This window comes from Myotis lucifugus, unplaced genomic scaffold, assembly GCF_000147115.1.
Source record: "Myotis lucifugus unplaced genomic scaffold, Myoluc2.0 scaffold_151, whole genome shotgun sequence".
Taxonomy (NCBI): Eukaryota; Metazoa; Chordata; class Mammalia; order Chiroptera; family Vespertilionidae; genus Myotis; species Myotis lucifugus.
Genome location: NW_005871199.1, coordinates 1,660,168 through 1,681,305, shown reverse-complemented (window position 1 = coordinate 1,681,305; position 21,138 = coordinate 1,660,168). Strand labels below are relative to the sequence as shown.

General features: G+C 38.3%; 1 protein-coding gene and 1 pseudogene across 4 annotated transcripts; one reads left to right on the top strand and one right to left on the bottom strand.

The window, feature by feature from the left end:
- Positions 1 to 771: 771 nt before the first annotated feature.
- Positions 772 to 1,731, bottom strand: LOC102439341 (annotated as a pseudogene).
- CTSS (cathepsin S) lies at positions 1,695 to 17,382 on the top strand. 4 transcript variants are annotated; one of them, XM_014461276.2, is made up of 9 exons: positions 1,695 to 2,207; positions 3,142 to 3,238; positions 4,637 to 4,763; positions 6,389 to 6,511; positions 7,587 to 7,736; positions 9,639 to 9,866; positions 10,871 to 11,036; positions 12,701 to 12,803; positions 16,538 to 16,743. In XM_014461276.2, exons 2-9 carry the CDS (start codon positions 3,213 to 3,215, stop codon positions 16,635 to 16,637), a joined length of 1,023 nt encoding a protein of 340 aa, XP_014316762.1. In that variant the 5' UTR covers positions 1,695 to 2,207; positions 3,142 to 3,212; the 3' UTR covers positions 16,638 to 16,743. The 4 variants fall into 4 exon arrangements, with proteins under 4 accessions (XP_014316762.1, XP_023615071.1, XP_023615069.1 ...); XM_023759301.1 differs by lacking the exon at positions 1,695 to 2,207 and having other exon boundaries at positions 3,139 to 3,238; positions 16,538 to 17,382; XM_023759302.1 differs by lacking the exons at positions 1,695 to 2,207; positions 3,142 to 3,238 and adding an exon at positions 3,261 to 3,552.
- The last annotated feature ends 3,756 nt before the right edge of the window (positions 17,383 to 21,138 follow it).

The window sequence follows — 21,138 nt, the reverse complement described above, 5'->3', positions numbered from 1 at the left end:
TTAGGATTCACTCTTGGTGTTGTACATTCCAAGTGTTTGGACAGATGTATAATGATATGTATCTACCATTATAGTATCATACAAAGTAGTTTCACTGCCCTAAAAATCTTTTGTGCTCTACCTATTCATCCCTCCTTCCCCTAACTCCTACCAACCTGATTTTTTTAGTGTCTCCATAGTTTTGCCTTGTTTTGGACTTGTATAGTATATAGCCTTTTTAGATTGGCTTCTTTCATTTAGTAATGTGAATTTAAGGTTCCTCCATGTCTTTTCCTGGTTTGACAGCTCATTTCTTTTTAGTGCCAAATAATATTCCATTGTCTGGATGTACCACAGTTTATTTATCCATTCACCCACTGAAGGACATCTTGAGGGCTTCCAAGTTTTGGCAAATATGAATAAATCTGCTATAAATATCTGAGTGCAGATTTTTGTGTGGACATAAGTCCCCCCCCCAATAAAACATGAAAATATTTATGTCATATCTACACAATTTAAGTGTCAGCTATAATAAATGCTGTTTCTTTTATTTTTTTTATTTTTTTAAATATTTTTTATTGACCTTTTACAGAGAGGAAGGGAGAGAGATAGAGAGAAACATCGATCAGCTGCCTCCTGCACACCTCCCACTGGGGATGTGCCCGCAACCCAGGCACATGCCCCTGACCGGAATCGAACCCGGGACCCCCCAGTCCGCAGGCTGACGCTCTATCCACTGAGCCAAACCGGTTTCGGCTAAATGCTGTTTCTTTTAAACAAGCTAGAAGGATAAGGAATGTTATGTTCAATCTGTACATTCTCTCTGCAGCATTAGCGTGGAAGACTGACGTTTAAATTGGGCAATCATAGATGTGAATTTCCTGATCATCTCCAATGGACGCAATTTTTGAGCCATTTCCATTGTATTTTACTCCCCAGACCTGATCCTGGTGGTCGAAGAAGGTGTGAACACAAGTCTTCGTTCCAATGCCCTAGACTTTCACACTCTTGTCAGATGAACTGGAAAAAAAGTGAGTGTTGTCAGGATAGAACGCCACATTCAGCACCCAGGACACGGGGCCACTCAGAGTGCCAGCTAAGTTGGGGTGTTGTACATCGTAGATCTTGTTGTAGCCATCATCTGAAGCAGTGATGAGGAGCTTGGAATCTGGGGAAAAGGTCAAGGAGCGAATGGGCATGGATGGCATGGCCTTCCAGCATGTGCAGCAGTATCCCGGTTGCAATATCAAAAATATTAATGATCCCGTCTATGGCTCCACCGGCTAGATACCTCCCATCAGGACTATAGGCAATGCTAAGAATGAATTGTCCAAAGAATATTCCTTTTTCCCACTTTCCACTTAAAAAATGTTCACTTTCCCCACATGAGTTCCTGTGGCCAGATACTGGGAATCAGGAGAAAAGGCCAAAGTGTGGCCAGATACTGGGAATCAGGAGAAAAGGCCAAAGTCCAGGCATCCACCCATCCTGCATCTATGGACTTTAGAGAACTGGATGCACTGATGGACAGCGTGTGGCTGATGTCCACAGACACCATGCTCAGCTGATGTCCCTCCAGACTCCACCACAGACACCATGCTCAGCTGATGTCCTTCCAGACTTTCACCAGGTCATCCAGGGACCCTATGACCACTGTCTCAGAGTTTTCTTTCTTGTTTGTCCCCCAGGCCACTAAGTGACATCATCATGGGCTTGCCGTTGTTTGAAGAGAATACTATACTAGTTGGTCATTTCCTTAGCCAAGGATGAAGGGCCAAAGGCCAGACATCTCGCCTCACTGCCCCCTCGCATAGCACAGGCGCATGTCTAACCTGGACATACGTTTTTAACTTTTGGACAAATACTAAGGAGCAGAAGACAGCCGAACAATGATTTCTCTCTCATCACTGATGTTTCTATCTCTCCCTCTCCCTTACTCTCTGAAATCAATAAAAAATATATTTAAAAAAAAACCTTAGGGAGCTCACAAAATCTCTGGGAAAGTCAAAAAGCCAGTCAGGCTTGGAGATCAAGTAACCAGGAACATTACTTAAACCACAGAGAGAGGCTCAACCTAGGATGCTACTGAATGAAAACACAGTTGACATGAATACTACAACTCATATTGAGAGACCAGTCGGGAACCGAAAACCAGGATTACAGGCTTTATTAGGGGAAAAAGACCTGCCGGGCTGTTTCGCAATTGGAGAGCAGCAACCCGTGCAGAGGTGAGCACGCCGTTTGAGGGGAAGAATGGGAAGGAATGGGGGCTTAGTGTATTCGGCGCATGCTGATTGATGGCTTAATGGTCCATATAGGAACAAGGGCTTAGGACAGTGGTCGGCAAACTGCGGCTCGTGAGTCACATGCGGCTCTTTGGCCCCTTGAGGGTGGCTCTTCCACAAAATACCACCACGTGCGGGTGTGCACGTACAGTGCTATTGAAACTTCATGGCCCATGCTCAGAAGTCAGTATTTTGTGGAAGAGCCACACTGAAGGGGCCAAAGAGCTGCATGTGTCTCGAGAGCCGCAGTTTGCCGACCACTGGCTTGGGGTATTTGGCAGGTGTTGATTGGTGGTTCAATGTATAGTCCATATAAGGTACATGGTTAGTCACTCAGGTATTTCGGGCTGCAGGTATGGTTAGTCAGTCACTCAGGTATTTCTGGGCTGCAGGTTAGGTCATACTCCGCCCACCAGTTGGGGGAAGAGAGGATCTATCACGTACAGTTAACACGGGACCAGATGGCCAGAAAATCTGCTGCTGCCGCTGCTCATCTCTACCATTATTTCTCTCTCTCTCTCTTTACATTTTTTTAAAAAATTTATTTTTTAGAGAGAGGGGAAGGGAAAGGGAGAGAGAGAAAAACATCAATGTGAGAGAGAAACCAATCGGAAAATTGGTGATTTTAGGTAAAATGAATTACCAAAATGATGAAGCATTAAAGGGTGAACTTGTACTGCTCTTATTTTACTGAGTAGGTTCTACTGATCTCCTGTACTGGGGGCTCTTTTGATGCCTAGTGTACCCACTTTGTCTCCAAAACCATAGAGATAGGGCTGGAGGCAGCTGACCTCACAGATTTTAAATGAAACTGAAATGAAAGTTCACTTCCTCTTCGTGGATAACTCATGTGACAAGTTCCAATTTCTTTTTAAAGTCAAATTTAGCTGAAGTCTCTTCACTGCCTTTGAAATCTTTGGAGAGAGACCACCTTCAAGCATTCTTAATATGGGAGCACCTGCTGGTTCCAATATGTATGTACTGACTGGGTTTTGTTTTCTCGCGTTTGGTCTTTAAACCCTTTGTGTTTTCAGCTTGCACTGCCTGCCGGGTTTTAAATCTTTGGTTTCAGGAAGTAAACTAAAAAATCAAATGGCTCAATTTGCCTCTTTGCTTTTGGACTAAAAGGAACTTATTTTTGAAAAGTTAAATGTGTGCTGGACATCTAAGCCTGAGGCTGAAATGTAGTATTCTTTGGCGTGTAATTTGAAGATTTACATGGTTACAATTCCAGTTATTTTGAATTAAAAAGAAATGGAATTAAAAGGACAATCCAGTTTGAGAAAGGGTTAGTCACTGAATTTCTGTTAAAATGTTTTTGTATTAAATAGATAAGTGGTGTTTTCAAAAGAAGTTAATTGCTTCCTTTGAAATCAATATTTTGATTGCTGGGGGGAAAGTTTAAAAAATTAACTCAATAAAATGACCTTTGGATGTGAAAAGAATACTTGGGAGTTGTCTTTTAACCACCTCTAAATGTTGTGAATATTTATATCGGCCAGTTAAGAAGAACTCACGCATTCAAAAATTCTGAGAATAAATGATTTTTCCGAGGTTTGCCTTCCCCTTAATAAGAAAGAGGATTTCCTTTGATTAGATTTGTTGGCAAATCCTGGAAAGTCCCTGCTTCCTGCAACAATGCCAACCCTGAAAGTGAGTTTGGTTTACTAAATACCAGGAAATTTCTGAAAATCGCTTTTTAAAGAGCTAATAAGCATTAGTAGTAGTGTTTCTGACATGAATCTGCAGTTATTCCCTGTGACTATACAGGGTGGGGCAAAAGTAGGTTTACAGTTGTTTGTATGGAAAATAATACAATAATTCATAAAAATAGCACAAAAATAAATTTTATACATGAAACAGTGTTTATTACAAGAATAAACTCTGTATACGAGCCAAAACCGGTTTGGCTCAGTGGATAGAGCGTTGGCCTGCGGACTGAAAGGTCCCAGGTTCGATTCCGGTCAAGGGCATGTACCTGGGTTGTGGACACATCCCCAGTGGGAGATGTGCAGGAGGCAGCTGATCGATGCTTCTCTCTCATTGATGTTTCTAACTCTCTGTCTCTCTCCCTTCCTCTCTGTAAGAAATCAATAAAATATATTTAAAACAAAAAACAAAAAAAAACTCTGTATACGAGTTTATTCTTGTATTATTATTTATTACTTAATTATTGTATTATTTTCATACGAACAACTGTAAACCTACTTTGCCCCACCCTGCATATCCTCCCAAACTTTTCCTGTGTAATTCTGATTTGTAGTATTCTGTCCCTTTGACAGACTTTGCATTGCTATTTTTTGTTACGAAAGATATGGTCACAATAGATGCAGCTAACAGCTACTCTTCCGATGTGACCTTTCCTTTCGCAGAATGAAATGGCTGCTCCTGGTTCTCCTGGGGTGCTCCTCTGCCATGGCACAGCTGCACAAAGACCCCACGCTGGATCACCACTGGGATCTCTGGAAGAAAACCTATGGCAAGCAATACACGGAAGAGGTAGACGGATTGCCACTTGAGCGATCTGCTTTTATTCTAGTGCTCTGTGCTTTATCCCTCTCAAATTATATTCTTACAAGCAGTGTTTTCAATAAATGTTCCGTTCACATTTCTTGCCAGATTCTGCTCTTGGTACAGCAGGAAACAACAACAACAAAAAAACAAAGTTCCTGTTTTTATAGAGCTTATACCCTAGTAGGAGAGACAGGAAATAAGTCAATAAATAAGCAGGTATATAGTATGTTAAATGGTGATAAGTGAAGTAGAGAAAAACAAAGCGAGGCATGGAGGGTAGGAAGGGCCCTGGGTGATGGCTGGGGGAGGCTGGGAATGATTATTCTATAGGACAGTCAGGGACGGCCTCACATACTGGTAGAAGGTGACATTTGAGCAGAGAATGGATAGAAGCCAGGGAGCAAGCAAAGTGGATAACTAGAGTGAAGGTCCCAGGCCATGAGGAAAGAGTACATGTTTGGGAAATAAAAGACCCTGATTTCCGCCCCTGGCAGATGGAATGCCAGATGTTGTTTCTTGACTCTCACTTCCCACTTTGCACTCTTGTTTTTATTTCAAAACATACTTATTGATTTTGATTTTAAGTCCTTAACCCTAGTGCTCCAAATAACTAAGTCCTGTAACTACAGGGTGTCCCCAAAAAGGTATACATACTTTGAATAATTATAAAGGCAGTATTTATTAAAATACATTTCATTTTCAAAATGTAGTAGAATCTACAGACATTGTATATATACATTTTGTGGGACACTGTATATAATACTAATGAGTTTGTAGGCAAACATGCAATTACTTATTTGATGTATCATTTTTGTATAAAAAGATACTTTGAGTAGAACGTGCACTCTGAGTTGTTTTCTTGGAACGAGGAACTTCACCCTCACTCTAATTTCAAAGTCCACTAGAGTTAGATGTGCAGATGGCACCACTGTCTGGTTAAATTAAAGCTATCTCTCTTTTTGACGATTTCACTCCCTAAGGAGAAATAAAAATAACTTTCCATTGGTATCTTACCTTAATTTATTTAATTATCCTACTTTACTTACCTCAATAAGTTCATTTCTTGTTTCCTTTCCTATACTTCATTATATTTATTTTTCTTTATTCCGTTTTTTCTATTCTAGTGGTTTAGAATAATAAATACCAGAAGAAAATGGAGAAATAGCTTCAAATCACTAAAGAAACATAGCTAGAAAGAAAAGAAAAATAGCTAGAAATATATAATCAGTTAAACTATCTTTCAAGATTGAGGGCAAAAAAAATTTTTTTAAACCTGTAAAGATTTTGTGAATTTACTACTTACAAAGGATATACTTCAACCAATAGCACTTTGTAAAAAAAAAACAAAAAAACAAAAACCAAAAAAAAACTCTTTAGCAGATTGAAGTTCATTATATATCATAAAATAATATTAATCACATCAAGCAATTAAGAGCAAAAATTAAGATTAATATACAGTTTTACCCGTTATATTGAATATATTCATTTATTTAGATGCCCCCTTGCAGATCCGCATTTGGTAGAATGCTTCATAGTATGTTTATTTTCATTACTGAACACTTATTTGTGCAGGATTCAGTACAACTATGTTCTTTTTCCTTACATATTAGAATGAGGAAGTAACACGACGTTTCATCTGGGAAAAGAATCTGAAATTTGTGATGCTTCATAACCTGGAGCATTCAATGGGAATGCATTCATATGATCTAGGCATGAACCACCTGGCAGACATGGTAGGTAAACCACAGATAATCCTACTCTTATCTCTTGGTAAGCATGATTTCTGTCTTTCAAAAGCAAATTGAAAGTAAATGACAAAGGCCAATTATGTACATGTACAAAATTAGAAAAATGCAGAATTTAAAGACAAGAATTTGTACAGATTCCTTTAGTCCTACTGTGATCACTTTCCTTAACAAATCCCTTCTTTATTTTAAACTCATAGACTACTATTGTTTTTTGTTTTTATTAATTTTAGAAAGCATTGCCCAATTTTTTAAAGCCTGGTAAGACTACTCACAATCTTGTAGTTACCGTACTCATGTAAGTCTAAATGGACAATTTAGTATGTCCACCTGCTTTCTTAATTGGGGAAAGCAGGCACTTAATATCACACAAAAAATCTCCCATTTTAGATTCTGAACTACCCTGCAAAACTGCACCACTGTGGCCAAAATTAAGAATCATAGGATCATTTGAGATCTTGCTCCTTGGAAGGGAACATCCTAGGTAGATTAAATTCCCACTTAAATGTTGTACTCTCCTTTGTAATGCTTTCTCACAAGAAAGACCAGTTCAGTTCACTTTTTAGACAGCTCTTTTATAGAATTATGCCTTGCTTTGAACCAAAAATCTATCTCTCTGTAACTTCTAGTTTTTATAATTTTCTTCTTCTCCTTCCCACTGTCTAACTGGGATACTAATGCAAAATGTAAGAGTAAAAAAGAGACCCAGATAATTCACCCACGAGGTAGTTAACAGTATCTATGATGGTCACAACTACCACTTGTTTTTTCTCAGATGTCAAATACACAGAGTGGCCAGATTATTATGACCACCCCATCAGTATTTCATTGACACTTCCAAAAATACTGAATATTGAAAACATCCTAAGCAAATACTCTCAAGGTTTTATTATTATTATTATTTGCATAACTAATTCACTTCACTGTACTGATGGGGATGGTAATAATAATCTGGCCGGTCATAATAATCTGGCCACTCAGTGTATATTCAGAGTTATAGTTACTAGGATATTGAAAAGCAGGATATAAATAAAAGGATATATATATATTTTTTGCCTTGTAGACCAGTGAAGAAGTAATGTTATTGATGAGTTCCCTAAGAGTTCCCAGCCAATGGCACAGAAATGTCACTTACAAGTCAAACCCTAATCAAAAATTACCTGATTCTATGGACTGGAGAGACAAGGGTTGTGTTACCAACGTGAAATACCAGGTGAGTACCCCAGGTAGAGTTCTCTCTTCTGTAAATACTTAGTCTAGCTACATAATTTGGCAGTGCATCTCCCTTATGTACTTTCTAATTATTTTTCTTATTCTGTCTTCTCAAATAAATTGTGAGCTTCTTGAGAGCAAGGACCACATACCATACTTTATTTGTATTCCTCACTAACGGTTAGTGCCACATTATATAAAAACTGTGAACTAAGCAAATAGGTCAAGACAGACTTTCAGTGCTCATGCTATCCATCGACTGCACTGGACCCTCCACCACGCTAACTGCTTGAGAAACAATATTGTGTGTGAGAGAATATCTCCCTCCATCTCACTTATGAAATTCAGGTTGGAAGGAGAAGAAGGAGTTAGAGCTCAGAGTAAATCGCACAATTGATTCGATTAGGCTTGCATTGTTAGAATAAGAAATACAGCTTTAAATTTTTGTTTCTATGTTTTTATATTTCTTTTATTTTGCTTGTAAAAAAAAAGCTACAAAAATCCTAAATTAGGGCTAAATAAGAGTAAAACACATATATCACCTTAGAGATCTAGGTAAGGAAGAATCAGAATATTCTAAGCACCTGCCCCGGCTTGTGACCCATAAAGAATGTAAAAATTAATGAGTGAATGCTACTGTACATCTCTTTTTCCACCTAGTTATTTTTCTTTCAACTAGTTTTGGGTTTCTTAATGGAGATTATCTAAAATAAAAGTTTGGGAAGATCTGATAAACTACTTATTTAGGTGTTGACTATAAATAATGTAATGAACTTCTTTCCCTGAGTGCTTGCATTTTAATAGGTGATTTTGCTTTAACCCAAAGCAAATTCAGTGTGCTTTCTTTGGGTAGAGAGCAAGTTGGGGTGAGAAGAGAAGAGAGTGAGAGCAATTATGATTGGACTCTGGACCCTCTATACCTTTTGTTTTTCTGTTTGTAAAATATCTTTGGATTTAAAAATTCAGAAGCTAAAATAAATTTTTGACCTTATGTTTCAGGCATGGCATCATTTGGCAGGAGAAAGGGCATTTTAGATCAAGGGAATCACCCCAGCTCCTTTCAAATCATTTTATTGTAGGAAACTATTTCCTTTATTTATGGGTGAAAATAGCTTGGATTTAGTACATGCTTAATAAGTACTGTTTCTTAATATGTTTGAATATGGCAATGATGCTTTGAGCTCAGCCATTTGCAAATCTTTATCAAGGCTGAACCTTGCCCAGAGAATGAGCAGGGGTGTAGCCTTCATTCCCATTGTCTAAGACAATGATTGTCAACCTTTTTCATCTTATGGCACAAATAAACAAATTACTAAACTCTGTGTCACAACAACAACAAAAATTTTTTGGCCTATCTGACACAAAAAATAGGTATAATTTTGATTCATTCATACTGGACAGCTATTGTGTTAGTTGTCATTTTTGAAAAATATGTTTTTATTGATTTTATAGAGGAAGGGGGAGGAGGAGGAGAGAGAGAGAGAGAAAGACAGAGAAACATGATGAGAGAAAAACATCAATTGGCTGCCTACCAAATGCCCCCCCACTGGGGCTCAAGCCCTGAAACCCAGGCATGTGCCCTGACAGGGAATGGAACCTGTGACCTCTAGGTGCCTGGGACAACGCTCAACCAGCTGAGCCACATCGGCCAGGGCAGCTGTTGTCACTTTTTTATTTGACAATCTAAGGGAAAAGAAGTCAGTTTCCTTGTATGTTTTAAAAATTCTTGCAGCACACCGGTGTGTTACGGCCTACCAGTTGAAAATCACTGGTCCAAGGAGAAGAGGAAATGATAGTGGGGGAGCTCTTCCGAGAACTATGGACAGGGCTGACATGTTGGGTGTTGCCCAATTTGGGTGTTACTAACTTTCTATGATTGCCTATATGGCTGTCTCTGTTTCAGGGTTCTTGTGGTGCCTGTTGGGCTTTCAGTGCTGTGGGGGCCCTGGAAGCACAGCTGAAGCTGAAGACAGGAAAGCTGGTGTCTCTGAGTGCCCAGAACCTGGTGGATTGTGCAACTGGAAAATACGGCAATAAAGGCTGCAATGGTGGATTCATGACAGAGGCTTTCCAATATATCATTGACAACAATGGCATCGATTCAGAAGCTTCCTATCCCTATAAAGCCAGGGTATGTCACAAGGAAATATTTTGGGCTGCCCCATGATCTTATATCCCTTGACTGACTGTACTAAACTCACCACCAAGCCAATTGCTTCAGAAACAGTGTTATGCGTATAAAAATCCTGATTAGGAATTCTAAATTCTCAAGAGTTCTCTTTCTTATGCAGGAGCCTTCTTAATTTATCAGTGGCATATTGGTTTTAGACAAGCAAATACAATTCATGCTTAGAAGTGGAATTTCAGCAAACCTTCCTTAAAATTCTTTCTAAATATCTTTGTCCTGTAGCCTCCCATGATTACTCTTATCTCGGATCATCAACCACATCCTTCTTCTAGCTACTAAAAACTAAGTAATGCTCTCTTCCTCCTCCTTGTGAGTTCATAATATATTTTATTAAACAATATAAGTAATATATCCACCTATATTGCAGAAAATTTAGAAAAGATAAAGTCACTCCAAAACCTCCTACCTTATCTACTATTACTTTGGTTTATTTCTTTCAAGTTCTTTTTCTACTAAGCACTTAAAAAGCACAGTTGTATAAACAAACATGAATCTGTAACTCCCCCTTTCCCACATGAAATATACTGTTTTCCATATTACATGGTTGTTATAAACCATTATTTAAACTGCAGATCATCTTGTAGGCATTATATTACCAAAAAGATTTTAAAGCTCTAGTCTAGAGTTTATGATCTTTATGTTGTACACCCCTACAATCCACCTTAGAGTGTGAGGGACATTATCCCTGGCAACTTACGCACATATGAAGATGTGCATAATGTAAAACAATAGAAGAATTCTATATATCCTCTGCTATTGATGAAACATGGAACTGGGCTTTGGAAGGTTTGATTTTCTTTCTTCAAAAACAGGAAGGCACCTTAGATACTTGAAAAGGCTAAATGAGGAAAGAAAAGATATTTGAAGTCCAAACTTAGGATATTGGTGACTTATGAAAGAAAGTGAAGTATACTTCTTTATCTAATTTATAATTTTTTTTTTTGCAGGATGGAAAGTGCCAGTATGATGTAAAAAATCGAGCTGCCACATGTTCAAAGTATGTTGAACTTCCTTTTGGTAGTGAAGAGGCCTTGAAAGAAGCCGTGGCCAATAAAGGACCTGTGTCTGTTGCTATAGATGCGAGCCATTCTTCTTTCTTCCTCTACAGAAGTGGTAAAAACTCAGATATAGTATCCTCTTGTTATATTCTGCCCTTGCACTATTAGAAAGAATATTACCCACCTCTGAAAGTTTTTTTTAATATATATTTTTATTGATTTCTTACAGAGAGGAAGGGAAAGGGATAGAGTTAGAAACATCGATGAGAGAGAAACATCGATCAGCTGCCTCCTGCACACTCCCTACTGGGGATGTGCCTGCAACCAAGGTACATGCCCTTGACTGGAATTGAACCTGGGACCTTTCAGTCCACAGGCTGACGCTCTAGCCATTGAGCCAAACCAGTTAGGGCAGCATGAAGCTCTGAAAGTTTTGAGTAGGATAAACAGAACCCTCCATTTCATATACACATTTTATACCCAGTTCTAACTAGTAAAGTAATACTTACCAAAGTTTACTAACACTATATGCCAAGTACCATGATGAATTCTTTCTATGCATTATCTCATTTAATCCTCACAATAACCCTATTTTACAGATGAAAAACTTAAGTCTTAGGTTAACTTGCCTAAAGTCACACATTCTGAAAATGGTTAACTGGGATTAGAACCTGTGCTACTTGACTCCAGCACCTGTGCTCCTAACCACTGTAGCCACTGTGGACTACAGGTGCAGCATAGCAGTATAAAGGAGGGCACCCACTGATGGGTAGAAGGCTATAATATTTTTTCTAAACCTCACCTTAAAAATAATTTAATCTAGCCCTGGCTGGTATGCTCAGTGGTTAGAGTGTTGGCCCCTACATACCTCAGGGTTGTTGGTTTGATTCCCGGTCAAGGGCATGTACCTGGGTTGCAGGTTCACTCCCTGCCCCCCTGTCGGAGTACATATGGGAGGTAACCAGTCGATGTGTCTCTCTCACATCAATGTTTCTTTCTCTCCCCCTTCCTCCTTCCCTTCTACTCTCTCTGAAAAGCAATGGAAAAAATATCCTCAGGGGAAGAGTAACAAAAAATTTTAACAAAATCATTTAATCTACTAAGGAATGAAAATGTATGGAAGAAACAATTTAGAAATATTTACACAAAGAAATTCAGGAGGCCCTGGCTGGCTAGCTCTGTTGGTTAGAGGGTCATCTGGATAGGACACGGTGGAGGGTCCCATCCCCTGGTCAGGGCACTTATAAGAAGCACCAGTGAATGCATAGGTAGCTGGAACAACAAAGCAATCTCTCTCTCTCTCTCATAAAAAAAAAGAAAAGAAATACAATAACTGCATATAAGTTAAAAATAATTAGAAAAGGGTGACAGTTTTATCAAAGAAAACTTCTTAGGAAACTTGACAAAAAAAACTGACAAACACAGCATTGATGGCAAAGAATTAAGAAGTATAAATAGGCCCTAACCGGTTTGGCTCAGTGGATAGAGTGTCAGCCTGCAGACTCAAGGGTCCCAGGTTCGATTCCGGTCAAGGGCATGTACCTTGGTTGCGGGCTGATCGATGTTTCTAACTCTCTATCCCTCTCCCTTCCTCTCTGTAAAAAAAAAAAAAAAAAAAGAAATATAAATAGTTTAAAAATTAGAGTATATGTTCCTAAAATTTTAATTAACCTTAGCCATATATGCAAAACAGTCTAGTAAAAGTAAGAGCATTTTCAAAAGTCCTTCATTATCACATACCATTCACTCTTTTTCTATCTCCACCCATTTTATTCTCAGGTGTCTACTATGACAAAGCCTGTACTCTAAATGTGAATCATGCTGTATTAGTGGTTGGCTACGGTAACTCTAATGGGAAAGACTACTGGCTTGTGAAAAACAGGTAATATATTTGTACTTTAATGCATATTTAATTAAAATCAGGAATTGGAGGGAGCATCAACAAATGCTTTCTTGTGATTATGGTGATGATCATGATATTGACAATGATAACATCTTATAAAGTGACATTCTAAATAACTCAGTGCCCCCATTTCTTCACTTCCTATTGTGCCCTCAGCACTTTGTCTTCATGGCTGATCTTCTATAATACTTTTCTGATCATTCCTTCTTGATCTCCTTTAAGAATACCTACTCCTCTGCTTAGCTCACAAATGTTGGTCTTTCCTCCAGGGCTCCATCCTTTGCCCATTACTCTTCTTATTCTATATTTTTCTTGGGTAACATCCTTCCATTCTTAGGATTTTTAGCTATATACTATACTAGAGGCCCGATGCATGAAATTCGTGCAAGAGTAGGCCTTCCTTGCCCCAGCTGCCAGCACCGGCTTCCCTCTGGTACCAGGGACCTGGGCTTCCCTCACAGCCCCAGCTTTGTCCGGAAGGTCGTCCAGAAGGAAGTCCGGAAGGACATCCGGTCTAATTAGCATATTACACTTTTATTATTATAGATACTTTCAAATCTCTAACTCTAGTTCTGACCTCTGCCCTGAACTTCAAACTTATTTATTGGGACATATTCACTTCTGTGTATCTTATTTTCTCCAAACTCAATATATCCAAGGAATTCATTACCCTCTCTACCATACTGTCCTTTCCTAGAGCTTCCCATCTCACTAAATGACAATAACACACAATACAGTCACCCCACCCAATTAGATACTACGGATTTGTCTAGACCCCTCCAGATCCAATCAAGCAACAAGTCAAATTAATTTTTCTTCATATCTGTCCTTGCTTCTGTTTCCTCTCCATTTCTTCTTTTATTGCTCCAGGTCAGACATTTCTTGCCTGGACTAGTCCTGTAGCCTTCTAATTTTAATCTCAAATCCATCTTTCATACTGCTTCCAAACTGGTCTGTCTAAAAATATGAGTCTGAACTTATAACTCTTTTACTTAGTACCATTCAGTGTAAAATTAATATTCCCTAGTAAAGACAAGTTGTCTATGCTGTGGTCCCTACCTGCCTGGTCAGCCTCAACTTCTGGCACTTGTCTTACACTTCTGATTCTAGTTATATTGAATTATACACAGTTATAGTTCCTATTCATATATTCAAATATTTATCTTTACCAGGAATCAGACTGTCAACCTTTTGGTGCACAGGATGATGCTCAACCAACTGAACCACCCTGGTCAGGCAGCTAACTTTTAATTCTGAGATGACTCCATAGGTTTTAGAGCTATGTACTGTTTCACATCATTTGATGTACATTCAGAAAACATAAAGCCCTCAATTTGGCTCAGTGGATAGAGTGTCGGCCTGCGGACTGAAGGGTCCCGGGTTCAATTCCTGTCAAGGGCACATACCCTGGTTGCCGGCTCGGTCCCCAGTAAGGGGTGTGCAGGAGGCAGCCAATCAATGATTCTCTCTCATCATTGATGTTTCTTTCTCTCCCTCTCCCTTCCTCTCTGAAATCAATAAAAATATATTTAAAACAAAACAAAACAAAACAAAAAAACCATAAAGAGGCTTTTAATATAGTCCCAAATCAAGTTTAAATAGAAAGAGAAATTTTCATGGAGGAAAAAAAATTATTTTAAAGCCAAATAAGTCTTGTTTTTGTAATGAACACCAACATTGTTATTTGATCACCATGAATAATTCAATGCTTTATAGAACATATATATTTAAATATACTAATGACACTAAGTCACAAAACTAAGGCATATTAGAAGTACTTCTTTGATAAGATAGGGAAAATCTGTTTTGATTCAGATCCCGTAATAAATCCTTAACTTCAATTCAAGTATATTCTGGGAATTAAAAACAAAACAAAAAACAGACCTGAAGAATTACCAGAATCTCAGCATTGTTCTTCTCCAGGGCTATGTCAAAGGCAGATTTATCAAACTTGCTGAAAGCATGGACATCAGCTCCATATTTGATAAGCAGCTCTACAACATCTCGATGGTGGTATTCTGTGGCCCGATGCAAAGCTGTCATCTTCAGCATATCCTTGGCATTCACATTTGCACCATTCTGTCATAGAAAAGTAATGTTTTCATATAGACACTGGTTACAACAGCACAGGTGCAAGATCCCATCAACAATACAGAGAATTTCCATAGGTTACACATATTCAAATTTAGATCATGTTTAAGAAATATCAAAGGGAAAAACATTTCTCAAATTATCCTGAAGCTGATAGACACTAGGGCAAATGATAGCTCATTTAAAATAAGCAATATTTTTACTTATATCTTGTTGACTCCATATAGTATTTACCTTTAATACTAAGTATTCTAAATTCCCTTCTCCATTGAAACTGTTCTTCTTAAAGATTATATATTTCTTTTAGTGTTTAAATCTAAAACCTCTTTTCAGTATTTATTTGTTCAATAAGCATTTACTAGGCATCTGTAACATGACAAGCATTATCTAGGCTGTGGAGATACAAAAGTTAATAAGAAATTATCCTTTCCTGATAATGGGGAATTAGATATATTTTTAAATAATAAAATATAACACATGGTATAATGACATATGTCTCAATGATTATGGGACCATAGAGGAAGAGATTCCTAATTGCCTCCACAGAGAAGGCACTACCTGTACTAAGTTTTCAGAGGAGGAATTGCTCCTGTATCGGAGGAGGAAAATAAGTTCCCCAATGACCGGAAAAGCCTATGCCATGGCACAGAAATGTGAAAGACTTCTCTGCTTTATAAACTCTCTGCTGCATTTCTTTCTCCTTCTTTTTTTAATCCTCATTTGAGGACATGCTTTTAATTGATTTTATTTGTTGTTAAATATGTTTTTATTGATTTCAGAGAGAGGAAAGGAGATGGAGAGCTGCACTTTTTATTGCTTACTTTAGAATTCCCTGCCCTATGCCTTTTCTACAGTAGTCTCTCAAAAATATTTAATTGACATTCCCTAAAGGAATTTAAGTTTGATAGAAAATGATCACCTATGATCCTATTATGCAAAAACATTCAGTGGTGGGGCCTTCAAAAGAATAATAACACTCATTCCCTGCATAAGGCATAGTTACAAAGTAGGAGGATTAAAGGTTTGGAATGGACCTTTCAGTGTTTTCTTTACATATTAAGTATTCATCAAAACAGGGTGAGGCAAGAGTAGGTTTACAATTGTTCATATGGAAAATAATACAATAATTAATAAGTAATAATACAAAAATAAACTCTGTGTTTCACGTACTCACAATTAAAAACCTACTTTTGCATCCCCCCCCGCCCCCCCCCCGCCCCAGAAAAGCACTAAAGCCTTCTAAACTTCCTTTGAAAATTGCCTAAAGGTCCTTGGGAAATTATTATATTATTTTGTTCTAATTTTGTTTCATAGCTTTTTATTTTTTGAAACAATTTTATTTATTGATTTGAGAGAGAGGAATGGAGAGGGAGAGAAAGAAAGAAACATCGATTTGTTGTTCTACTCATTTATGCATTCATTAGTTGATTCTTGTATGTGCCCTGGCCAGGGATCAAACCCACAACCATGGTGTGTTGGGACAATGCTCTAACAAACTGAGCTACCTAGCCAGGGCCTACAGCTTTTTATATAGAGTTGCTTTATGAGAAACACAATCTAAGAGATAAAATATTGATAATGTGGCATTCATTTGTAATTTTGTGTTACTTCTTTTTCTAAAGCTGGGGCCTCCACTTCGGTGAACAAGGATATATTCGAATGGCAAGAAATAGCGGAAATCATTGTGGGATTGCTAGTTATCCCTCTTACCCAGAAATCTAGAGGATCTCTTCATTATATAACAAGTCAAGAAAGATGAAACACTTTCTCTTCGATTTTACCTGCTAAAACCAGTAGAAATAAGTGTGTCATGATCAATGTAAATATATAGTTTGACTCTTCTACTTTTTTAACTTTGCAGATCTTGAAAAATTTTGCAAAGTAAAAATTAATAATATATTATAGATATAACTGTGTGAGAATTAGTCAACCTAATCCAATTTGTCATTGTCTTATTTTACCTCTTTGTCTTTTTATGTCCCCTGATATCCTTTTGTAACTTGATGGAATATGCTTAATAATTATCTGTCTTTTCAACTTAGTATCATTACCACATAACATTCTTTTCTTATTCTTAGGTAATATTATAATCTATCATGAAAAAGTAAATTGTGGCCGAAACCGGTTTGGCTCAGTGGATAGAGCGTCGGCCTGCGGACTCAAAGGTCCCAGGTTCGGTTCCGGTCAAGGGCATGTACCTGGGTTGCGGGCACATCCCCAGTGGGAGATGTGCAGGAGGCAGCTCATCTATGTTTCTCTCTCATCGATGTTTCTGACTCTCTATCTCTTTCCCTTCCTCTCTGTAAAAAATCAATAAAATATATTAAAAAAAAAAAAAAAGAAAAAGTAAATTGTGGTATGTTGGTGATGGGCTATGGCAACTTTAATGGGAGAAACCATTAAGTTATTAATGTGGCTCAGATTGTATCTTTGCACATAAAAGCATTCAATAAATGTTTTAAATGAAGTTAAAGTAGACAAATGCTTAAGAGACCGTCTGTTTTCACACACTTTGTAAGAATTATTTAATGACCAACAATTAATATACTAATTCAATTATTAGCAATTTCGCCAGGACTTTTTTGGAGCAAATAATTAAATAAACCTGAATAAAATAACCAAACTGCATTTGTTTTAATATTTAATATTCCATTTCATTTTTATCTAATTCAGGTTGATCTTTCCTCACAACTGCTATAGATATGTAGATGGGTTCTGAAAAGGCAGCAAGAACTTTAAATTTTATAAGCTCATGCCTACGACATAAAATGTGTGTGGAATGATGTCATCAGTATATCTTAAACTAAACTTAAACTAATTTCGCTATCTCTTAATCCTTCTCCATAAAGTACATTTTCCCCCCATAAAGTACATTTTAAAGAATAAGAATTGCTAACTATAAAAACATGGTTATCCTATATAATAAAGAGCTAATATGCAAATAGTTGTCACACCCTCGCACCCTAGCACCGGGGCCGGGGGACCTGAGGCCAGGCTGGGGGACCTGAGGCCATACCCCCCGCCCCATCGCCTAGGCGGGGGGACCTGAGGCTGGGCCAGGGAACCTGAGGCGCGCCCCCTGCCCTGGCACCGGGGCTGGGGAACCTGAGGCTGCACCCCCACACCCAGCGCCAGGCCAGGGGACCTGAGGCTGCGCCCCCCACCCTGCAGGGCTTGATGGGGGTGGGGCTGGCCAGGTCTGCATCTCGCATGATTTCGAGGTGTATGCGGGTGGGCAGGGACTTGACTCTGAGTCCTGTGGCGTGCCCCAGACTCTGACAGGAGGGAGATTTTCATATACATTTTACTAACTTTCTTTCATCTCTGACACTTCTATTATAGAGAAAGGGCAAATAACAATATTAAAATATTTTCTCTAATTAATTCCCTTTTAATGTGCGTGAATTTCATGCACCGGGCCACTAGTACTATATAACTATCATCAAATGTATAGAGACACATTATAATTAAAAATTATTTAGTTACGCTCTGGCCAGTGTGGCTCAGTTGGTTGAGCGTCACTCATGCACCAAGAGGTCACAGGTTCAATTCAGGGTCAGGGCACATGTCCGGATTCAGGCTCCATCCCCCACTGGGACATGCAGGGGGCAGCTGATCGATGTTTCTCTCTCCCTCTCCCTTCCCCTCTCTCTAAAATCAATAAAAACGTATTTTTTAAAGTATTTAGTTGAGTATTCTTTTTTTTAATTTAAATTTATTGTTTAAAGTATTACATAAGTCTCCTGAGTATTCTTTCGTTTTTATTTTGCCCACAATTTTTCAGGCACTGTAAATGGAATAAAAATATGGGTTCTTTACCTTTGTCAGTCTAATGAAGCCTATGGACACCTTCTCAGAATAATGTTCTTAAGTGCATAAAATAAAATATATAGGATTACCAAGGAAGCTGATTATTAAAATGTTAAAATATAAATTTGTGCTATAGTAACATACTGTACATGCTTCTTTATAAATGCATTAAATAACAAGAGTTAATAACTATCTTAAATTTGAAGTAGAGATGAACATCTTTGAAGATATCTGCAAGAACTGTAAGGTGATATAAAAATATCTGAGTTTTCTTTTGGTTGTATAATTACAAGTATTGCTAATATTGTGGTTTATGAACTACATAAAAGAAATGCAAACTTTCAGTTAGAGGTTAGACCTATATGTTCATGTAGAATAATGTCACTCCAACAAAATTTTAAAAATAATAATAAAAATAAATAAACCAGTTAGAGGTTAGTAAAAATAAAGATGTAAATTTTTTTGCCTGTCCAGTGTATCTCAGTGGTTGAGTGTTGACCTATGAACCAGGAGGTCACGATTAGACTCCCAGTCGGGGCATATGCTGGGGGCTGTGGACTCGATCCCCAGGAGTGGTTGTACAGGAGGCAGCCCATCAAGTCTCTGTTATCACTGATTTTCTCTCTCTCTCTCCCTCTCCCTTCCTCTCTGAAATCAATAAAAAACACACACATATTTATGAAAAAAATAAAAAACTTGTATGCATTTCTCCTGTTAATCTGTCTCTGTCTTTAAATCGTACCCAACGACCCTAGGAAGAAGGTAGAGGAGGAATTATCCCTCCCCTACAGCATTATTCTGAGTCACAGATGGGCATTTACGGTTTCATATTTTTGTGGGGTTTTTTCCCTATAGTTATTCATGACTCAAAATAAATTTAATATGAAGCACCATACCATAAATGTAACATGTTGTCATTCGGGTTTTGGCTCCCCCTCTGCCAGCACTGAAATTAGTTGTGATTGGGGCAAACCAGTTTTACTTGAATAGGTTTTCTCATCTCTAACACAGGAGTCGTATGTGTTGGGAGAGACATAGTAAGAATAAGGTAGGAGAATGTGACAGTGAATGTGAAAGCTCTTTATAAACTTTAAGTGTGTGAGAAGTATAAACCACAATAATTATACCAAGGGATTTTCACTATTTTTGACCCTGAAAACAGGGTCCTAGTCTCCATCCTCTCCTATTTGACTCTGGGCAAATCTTTTCATATATGGAGTCACTGTTTTCTAACTGGTAATACAGACATATCAAGATTATGAATAATTACGATATGTTTACACTTCTAAATCAATTTATTTGGACATATAACAATCTGTAAAAAGAAGTTTGTACTGCTAGACAATCTCAAATTACCTACCAGCTCTGATTTTATTATTTTGTTTCTAAGTGAGACATTAATGATATTCTAAACCAGCGGTTCTCAACCTGTGGGTCGCGACCCCTTTGGGGGGCGAACGACCCTTTCACAGGGGTCGCCTAAGACCATCGGAAAACACATATATAATTACATATTGTTTTGTGATTAATCACTATGCTTTAATGATGTTCAATTTGTAACAATGAAAATACATCCTGCATATCAGATATTTACATGACGATTCATAACAGTAGCAAAATTACAGTTATGACGTAGCAACGAAAATAATTTTAGGGTTGGGGGTCACCACAACATGAGGAACTGTATTAAAGGGTCGCGGCATTAGGAAGGTTGAGAACCACTGAAGCTATCTGCTGTCCCCAGATATATGGCACAGGAGAAATTCCTTCAGTTGGAGACACTAGACTAGAGCAAACTGGTTTCCCCGAAGTCACATGAGACTATAAGGTGGTAACGCACGATATGGTAGATTCAATAACAAAGCAAAGAAAACAATCCGAGATTACTATGGTTAATTAAATGGAGGTTGAGGACACTGGTCACGGCAGGAAATCTGTGCATATCGGCACAGTTGTGCACACGCACTTACTTAACCTTCCCCTCGGGCATCTGGCTTCTCTAGTTGAGATGCGGCACCAGGTACTTGGGGTTCCCATCCTGCCTTGCGCTACTCTTGGCGGGAAAGCTGACCTCGACTGGGGGTCAAAAGGCTACTGACGCGCTTCTTCCGGGCAACCGTTGAAGGAAAGCGCATGCGCATTGGGCAGAGAGCGTACTTCGTGGCAGCGCTCTCCTGGTCGCTGGTGCCTGTCCGTCAGACGTTATGTAATATCTACGTTTGTGTCTGTTTTCCTTTATTAATTTTATTCGTAGTCGTAATATTTGCTTTTAAATCTCTTTTGCTGTCACCGGCTGCTTACTTTTAAGTTTTTTAGAGTCTCAATGGCGAAATATTCAGGGGAAAATGTATACCTAGTCAGAGGTCTTTGGAAGTAGGTTGACTCACGTCTCGTCCAGGCTTCGTCAGGATAA